At 33.9% G+C, this 9026-nt stretch overlaps 1 protein-coding gene across 1 annotated transcript in view; it reads left to right on the top strand.

The window, feature by feature from the left end:
* The window catches only part of LOC106466862 (melanopsin-like), a 30558-nt gene extending 23504 nt beyond the window's left edge, over positions 1-7054 (top strand). The window contains exons 2-4 of the mRNA XM_022394926.1: positions 857-1185; positions 4223-4459; positions 6849-7054. Coding sequence (XP_022250634.1) covers positions 857-1185; positions 4223-4459; positions 6849-7028 — 746 coding nt within the window. The 3' untranslated portion in view covers positions 7029-7054. The remainder of the gene's footprint in view (positions 1-856; positions 1186-4222; positions 4460-6848) is intronic.
* The last annotated feature ends 1972 nt before the right edge of the window (positions 7055-9026 follow it).

The raw sequence follows: 9026 nt of genomic DNA, 5'->3' as shown, positions 1-9026 counted from the left end.
ATATATATATATATATATATATATATACAAGGTCTGTAAATATAATGTTTAAGAATGACACACACACACATATATATATATATACAAGATCTGTAAATATAATGTTCCAGAATGGCATAGATGTATACAAGATCTGTAAATATAATGTTTAAGAATGACATATATATATACAAGATCTGTAAATATAATGTTCCAGAATGACATATATATATATACAAGATCTGTAAATATAATGTTTCAGAATGACGTATATGTACACAAGATCTGTAAATATAATGTTTCAGAATGATAAATATGTGAACAAAATCTGTAACTATAATGTTTAAGAATGACACACACACACACATATATATATATATATACAAGATCTGTAAATATAATGTTTAAGAGTGACATATATACATATATACAAGATGTGCAAATATAATGTTTAAGAATGACACACACATATATATATATATACAAGATATGTAAATATAATGTTCCAGAATGGCATAGATGTACACAAGATCTGTAAATATAATGTTTCAGAATGACGTATATGTACACAAGATCTGTAAATATAATGTTTCAGAATGATACATATGTGAACAAGATCTGTAACTATAATGTTTCAGTATGACATATATGTATACAACTTATGTGCGAGAAATGGTTATCAGTACTTAGTATATTTCATGACACGTACAGGGTATTTGCACTCCACTATGTCAAAGCTTGTACATTTTAATATATGTTATTTCTGAAACTTTACAAGGCATGCATTACAAGGCATACATTACAAGGCATACATTACAAGGCATGTAGCTGATTTTGTTTATTCCTAACATGACTTGTTTTTGTTTTTCTTGTGCAGGTATGACACAAATTGGAACTTTGACAGCCATAGCAGTGGAACGTTATATTATCATGTCGAAACCTTACAGCTCGACGAGAATGACACCGAAGCGCTCTGGTTTAATTATTGCTTGTACATGGTTTTACTCGTTAGGCCTGTGTTTGCCGCCACTGTTCGGCTGGAGTCACTACATCCTAGAACCACCAGGGATTGGTTGTTCCGTGGACTGGCTGTCAACAACAAAAAACAATGTATCTTACATTATTTACCTCTTTACAGTTGGTTTCGCAATTCCTGTATCTGTCATGGTCTTCTGCTACAGCCATATCATCTGGAAGGTTCGTAAGGTAAGAAACGTTCCTGCGTTTGTGTTTGTGTGTGTTTTCTGATAGCAAAGCCACATCGGGCTATCTGCTGTGTCTACCGAGAAGAATCGAACCTCTGATTTTAGCATTGTAAGTCCTAAGACTTACCGCTGTCCCACCGGGGGACCGTTTCTGCGTAGAGGGACATCAAGGAATAATGATAAGGAAGATGCGTAACGTAATGAAGATTAAGAAATAAAGAATTCACTATTTAAGGAAATATGTTTTTCACGTGCACATGTAAAAGTAAATCTTTGGGTTTGACGCTCCTTGTACTTTTTTCTGTGTCATGCATGGTTTCTACTTATCGTGAACGTATATGTTTATAATGAACATCCGTTTAACCTAGTATTATGTAGCGAGTTATAAATAATCCAGCAAGCTTTGATTTTTTTTAATTTATAGAAAAAAATGGGCTCACGTCCCTTTCTAATAATCGTCTTGCTGTTTCCATCGTTTTTCTTGAGATTCGGGCTGGGTGTGGCTTAGTGGGTAGTGTGGTCGGACTGTGAATAAAAAAAACAAATTTCGAACTTTGGGACCGTGGGTGTGTTATTAGAGTGACGGAGAAACCCCACTATGCGATCAAATACAAATAGTTAAAGAAGTGGCGGTAGGTGCTGTTAACTACCTACTTTTCTTCTAATCTGTTAGTTTAAAGGTAGAAACGGCTATGCGCAGATAGTCCTTGAGTAACGTTTCGCGAACTTCTGAAACAAACAAACAGTTTACTTGTCTTAAGGATAACACTTATTTTGAAAATTACACACTTTGTGTATGTGTTCATGTCATTACGGTAGATCATTTGTGTGATGAAAAAGTATCTTTTGTGAAACTCGAAGTTGTTATACACTAATCAATAAAAGCTAAATGCGTAAAAAACACCGTCGAAGATAAATGTAATTTGTACAAGCTTTATCACCAAATTTAGCTGTAATGTTCGCTTATATGTATTTATTGTCGTGTTGAGTTTCGTTGTCGCTATGTCGTGCCATTTTAATAAACTTCTTAAAAGCATAGCGTGTTTTCAAGACATTTCATGACCATTGTGCTCGTCAGGTGCTTACAGAAGTTGCATGTCCTTCATTCCCGATATTTCTTACTATTTTTTGTTTTCGTAAAAAACTTCATTGAATGTTTCTTGAGAATTCAGTGAGAACTTATATAATTTATTTCCGTATTTCTTACTGCGCTCCAGTATTCTTTTAACGAACTAACTGAGTGAAAAAAAAAAGAAGGAACAGTTAGTTTTAGTTTTAGCCTAGTTATTTTGAAACCTAAGTTTGAAGGTAATTTTCTGTATAATTCTTTTTGTTCTTCCTTTGTGTTTTCTTCCTTTTATTGCTTAGATTTAAATATTCCTTTTTGCTAGAAAGTTTGTTTGTTTAGTTGTAGTTAAGCACAAAGCTACACAATGGGCTATCTGTGCGCTTCTCATCACGGGTATCGAAACCCGGTTTTTAGCTTGCCAAACAGAACACATTTGAAAGCTTGGTCAAAATAGCTAAATTAAAAAATATATATTGAAAAAATCATTGTTTGATTTTCATGTTTGTAAAACTTTTTTCTAATAATCTAACCACCGAAGACACACACAGAGAACAGTAAGTCAGGATAAAAGTATCAAATTTATTCAATCTCTGTAGTGTTATACACAACTCTATTTCCTGTTGATAAAGTAAAATATTTCTAATCTTTGTATTTTGAAATTGTTAGCTAAGGTGATAGTTTATAAAATCATCATTATAAAGTTATATAATTTATATTTACGCTTATAAAGAGTATTTTGCATTATCGGCTGAGTATATGAATTTAGGAATAGCCTAAAGTGCCTAAGGTAGCCGGATTTTTTGAAATGTTATTGGAAAACAATATGGTAAAAGCAAAGTTACTGAGTTGGTGATTAAATGCAGTATCATAACATGTTTCTGATGTATTGACATGTATTATTCAGTATTTCTATTCATTGTTACGTACACATTAATGTATAAGTTTAGCTGGATTTGTATGTATAATTAGTTTATTTTTCCTCAGATGTTTTATAAGAATTACTATTAGAACCTCCTCTAAAACAGATAATATACTTTTAAACTATTTTACTAATTTTCATATGACAATTATCCATTCAGAATTAACATAATTATTATCACATTACCTAAAAGCTATCGTTGGAAAATGGATAACATGTGTTTTTTTTGTTGTTGTTGTTGGACTCTACTACTATCTATTTCGTCATTTATAGGATCACACAACTTTTGGAAAAAAAATCCATTTCTGTTCTTTCATTTTCTCTTAATGAAACTAACACTATCAGACATAGAACGTGTGTATTCAATATACCAGATGTAGTGTGGTTTACATGGGATAAACGGTTTAGTCATCCATAATTTAGAATTGCTGACCAGAGTGAAGGCAACCGGTCAGTAGCACCCACAACACTTCTCTTTTCGGCTCTTTGAATGAAATAAGAGGATTGATTATCATGATTATAATGATCCCATTGCTTAAAATATGAAGTGTGTTTAGCGGAATACTGCAGACCAGCGAGTTAATCACTAGGCCACACCTGGCCTGTACGAAATGAAACATAAATAAACACACACACACACGTGTAATGTCAAGGTATGGTCTAAAATATTGATTTTTTTAAAGTGTGTTAGACACTAATTATAGATCATTAGTGTTTAGCATGTTAGACTGCAGAGCTCAAGTTCCGTGGTTCGCCTCTTCTCCTTACCTTATATATATATATATACAATATACCCCACAGTTTGGGACTGTAGTGGGTTATAAGAGTGTCGGTTAAATTCCACTATTCAGCCTGACAAGAATAGCTTAAGAGTTGGCAGTGGGTGGTGTTGACTAGCTGCCTTCCCTCTGGTCCATCACTTCAAAATTATAGACTTCTAACTCATATAACCATCTTGTAGCTTTACGCGAAATGTAAAAACAAACTAACGATATATGTGTATCTATACTTTACACTAGTGCTCAATTTGGAAATTTCTGCATTCCTCAGGCTCCAAGAAGGACAGGAAAAAGTCATGCTGAAAGAGCTGAACAGCGGCTAACACTGATGGTTGCCACGATGATAATTTCGACGCTGACAGCCTGGACCCCGTACGCTGTCGTCTCTTTAATCATGGCACTAGGATTCTCTCATGTTCTTGGACCATTGTCTACTGTTAGTCCCGCCATATTCGCCAAGAGTAGCGTTGTTTATAATCCAATCGTCTACTTCTTCTTAAATCCCCAGGTAGAGTGTAATAACTGTAAAAGATAAGAAGTAATGTAGAACTAATATCCTTAGAAATGTAAAATAATTAGCTGTTACTTAAGAAGTTAGTTAATAATTTATGTGATCGCTGCCAGGTAATATTTTGAAGGATTATCCTTCAACACCGATTTTAACACAATTCTCGAGCTCTTAATCACTTATTTTTCTGGTTAAGCCTAACTAACATGAAGAAACTTTATAAAAACGGTTTTGTGATGATTGCCAAACATTTTTAGAAAACAAATTATGTGTTTTTGCAAGATTATCATTCAAAAGGAAAAAAAAACAACAAAGAAACACAGTGAAATGTCCATGTAGCTCAGTGTTTCCCAACCATTTTTGCCGTAGCGCCCCTTCAGCAAACAATGAGCACTCCTACTCCCCTTCTAATAGATTTTGAGACTATTAAAGTATTTTACTAACATGAAAACTGTAAGGCAATAATGGTCAATTCATATGGTTTAATTTTAACATGTATAACTTTGAAACCCTCGAAACTTTTCTATTCGCCCCCTTCAAAGTTTACGGGCCATGAATTTTAAAAACGCACACTGGAAGATGGTACGGTACAGGTTGAAAAACATTGATGTAGCTGAACGTAGCATTTCCTGCTTCCTTTACTTAAAGTTAAAGTTTACTCGTGTTTTTGTATTGCACTGGAGTACAAAATTACTCAATTACTAATGACAATTAAAAACCACGGGTTTGACTTTCTTTTATAAACATAGTCAATGTCATGACATTCGCATAGCGAATTTGATATCACTTGTTTCTTTTTGCATACATCTCTTAAATGTGGATTTGACAGGTAACTATAATGAAACTTTTGTTAACATTTTCATTTAACTTGTTAAAAAGGATGACTTGTGTGAAGGAGGATGTACACAATCCTAGCATATAGATATAGTGGATAGACTTAGAACCAATAAAAAAAGAGTGAGAGTGTGTACTGAGACCTTTATTTGCTCGTTGTCAAGCGAAATCTGCCCAATGAGTTGTCATTGCTGCATCCACCGTGAGTATCGAAACCCAGTTTTATATGGTTATAAGCAATCAGACGCTCAGACTTACACCGAGCCATTGTGGTCGCAAACAGAACCACGTATTAAGAATGTAGAAGCTTACACCAGAAATACAGAGGCAGGTCCTACACCGAGCCATCGTGGTCGCAAACAGAACCACGTATTAAGAATGTAGAAGCTTACACCAGAAATACAGAGGCAGGTCCTACACCGAGCCATCGTGGTCGCAAACAGAGCCACGTATTAAGAATGTAGAAGCTTACACCAGAAATACAGAGGCAGGTCCTACACCGAGCCATCGTGGTCGCAAACAGAACCACGTATTAAGAATGTAGAAGCTTACACCAGAAATACAGAGGCAGGTCCTACAGAACCACGTATTAAGAATGTAGAAGCTTACACCAGAAATACAGAGGCAGGTCCTAGTTATAGATCTTATAGTAAAATTCCGGAGCGTTTTTTTTTCTTCTCCAAGCTGTAAGTTTCTTATCCTAATTTTATATGGCGATATATACAGTCAGGCTAATTTATTGTTAGTTTTTGTTTTATCCTGTAAATCTTGATTGTTACTCACAAAAATGTGATAAGTCTGTTGGAGCTTTGTTGTGGCATTTGAAAAATACTAGGCGTTTCTTTCGCTTTTTTTTTAGTTTAGAAGAGAAAATACCCATTCGTAAAATGTTTCGTACTTCAGGGTATGTCCAACAGGTGGCTCAGAGGTAAGTCTGTTGGCCTATACCACTCAAAACTGCGTTTCGATATTCGTGTTTGACACAGCACAGATAGCCCATTGCGTAACTTTGTGCTTAACAAGAAATAAACAAAATAAGTGAACATGAACTTTTGTATTACGCATATATTAGGCCTAAGTTCAACCTTTCTTGTCAAGTAAACTTAACTGGAACTTAACCACTATAAAATGTGATTTGTATTTTGTTCTTAGCCCTTCAGTCAGAACAAATTGTTGACGTTTTTAAATAAACGTCTTTTTACTCGAGTAAAGAAATCCTAGAGTTATAGACTTAGCGAGGTTCCAGCTTTAGATATTTCTCCGACCACATTATAATTAGTTTCAAAGACTGTATAAACCATTCTAGCTAGGCGCCGTAATCAGTAGATTGTAGCAATCCAACAGTAACTATCACTGAAGGAATCAACCAAATCTAAAGTGTAAGTGCGTCAGGCACTGATTTTTACAATGTAGATTTACCTTGACAACAATGAACGAATAGTAGCTGAACAATTTGCCATTGTAGTGATGACACTGTAAACATTCACACTTCTTCGAGTTACTGAGTCACTTATCTAGGTATTTGGTGTTTAACTTTCTATATTTCGTATTACAGATACAGAAGGCAATGATGAATTGCAGCAAATGTTACCAAACTAACATCGCATCTCAACCTCAGCAAGAAATCAGTTTAGTGACCAATAATCTCACCGGTAGATGGAACCCAACTACTGAAAACCAATCGCCTCTACGTTCAGAACAAAATGCAAGTTTTTTGAAAAGAAGTAATCAATAACGCTGTCTAAATATCAAGTGACTCTATTTTCCATTAATTAGGGAATATGTAAAAATAAATAAACAATTAATGAAAAGTATCTTAGGAGAAGTAAACACAAAATATGAGTTAGACGTCATGTTGAGCGTGTTGTCTTGGGAGTCATTTAACAAATGATGTAGTAGTAAACAAGAAGGAATCCTCAACAGCCGCGGCACTTGAAGTTATTTTATGTAAGATTAGAGTAAATTAATGTATGAGACATTTTTTTCCCTTTCTATTAGTTATATTTTTGTGTGCTAGCAATAAAAAGCGTGGGGCACGCGTATGCCGATTCGATTTTATTACTTATCAGGATCTCTACCATCCTACCCTCAAATTAAAATTATTTTAGACAGGATTAAAATAAATGAATATATGAAACCTTGGGCGTGAGCAAATACATCAGTCGAAAACTGTAATTAGATCTCAAATCGGTTAAGAGATGACGGAGCTATGAGCTAAAAGTTTGTACTTGAAAAAAAAACACACAAAATAAAAATCTCTGTGCTGTTCTATGACGAGGCTAAAACGTATACTGGAGCTATCTCATTTATTAATGGCATTTTTCATAACTCATGACTTTACTTTATGGTAAACGTTTAATAGTTACCATCTTTTATCATTTAACTGAAATACATTACTTAATCAGTTATTTTACCCCTCCCCTCCTCCAGGTGCTCAGGAGTAAGTCTGAAGACTAAAAATCAGGTTTCTGTACCCGTGGAGGGCACATCAGAGATAGCCCATTGTGTGGCTTTGCGCTTAACAACAAACAAAGATTATGTTAAAGTAATTAATATAAGACACAAGCCTCCGTTATTATAAAATGGATTTAGTAATGCTACTTCTAGGACGATTATTCCATAGCTAGGAGTTAAGCAGTCTGTGAACAGTCGATATAATAAATGGTATATAAATATTTTTTCTTTACGATTGAACTAATAAATGATAAACTAGTGTTTTTAATAACATTGAGATTAATAAATGAAACTACCAATGTTTCTGTTTACAGTTGAACTCTTAAATAACATCACACACACACACACACACGAACACTATTCTTTCTCTTTACAGTTTACCTAATAAATTACATACCATTATCTATGCTTATAGTTGGATTAATAAATGATATACTACTGTTTCTATCAACAGTTCATTTAATAAATGGTATACCAGTGTTTGTCATTAACGTTGGTTTGAAAAATTCCATACGAATGTTATATTAATTCTAGTCTAATAAATGACTTACTGGTGTTTGTATTAACAGTCGAGCTAATACATGACATATTAGTGGTTCTTTTAACATTTGGTCTAATAAATTCTAAGAAACCATAAATGAATTTTTGTTTTTGTTGTTATTAAGCACAAATTGACACAATGGGCTACCTGTACTCTGGCCACTGCAGGTGTCGAAACCCGATTTTTAGCGTTATAGGCTCTTGAGACTTACTGCTAAGCCACTAGGGTTGGGACACATGAACAAAAGCAAAGGAGAATATATGTTATAATATGTTAACCAAACTAAATCTATCATAATCAGAGCCGACGAGGTCTTTCGTCCAATACCGGTCTTCATGAAGTCGGCTGGGATACGACAGACATAGTGGTGACCTAGACACTATATATATTTATATATACCATCATGTTTCAGTAACAACGACTATTATAATGTGTACCAGATTAAGAAAGTGAATTGTAATTAATATCAGTTTTATTTAAGTCATTGGCAAATCAAGTATTAGGGTAAGAATTAATGACATTTCACTTTATTTTTACATCAGTTATTCATGACATATTAGTGTTTCTATTAAAAAGTAGACTTAAACTGAAATACCGGTATTTTAATTAAAATTTGGACAAATAAACGACATTAAAGTGTTCCTAATAACAGTTTTACTTAAAAACGACAGGTCAGCGTTATTTTTTTTAACATGTAGTCTAATACGTAATACACCAGTATTCCTATTAGCAGTTAGT

This window comes from Limulus polyphemus, unplaced genomic scaffold, assembly GCF_000517525.1.
Source record: "Limulus polyphemus unplaced genomic scaffold, Limulus_polyphemus-2.1.2 Scaffold2402, whole genome shotgun sequence".
Lineage (NCBI taxonomy): Eukaryota > Metazoa > Arthropoda > Merostomata > Xiphosura > Limulidae > Limulus > Limulus polyphemus.
This window is presented reverse-complemented; position numbering and strand designations above follow the sequence as displayed.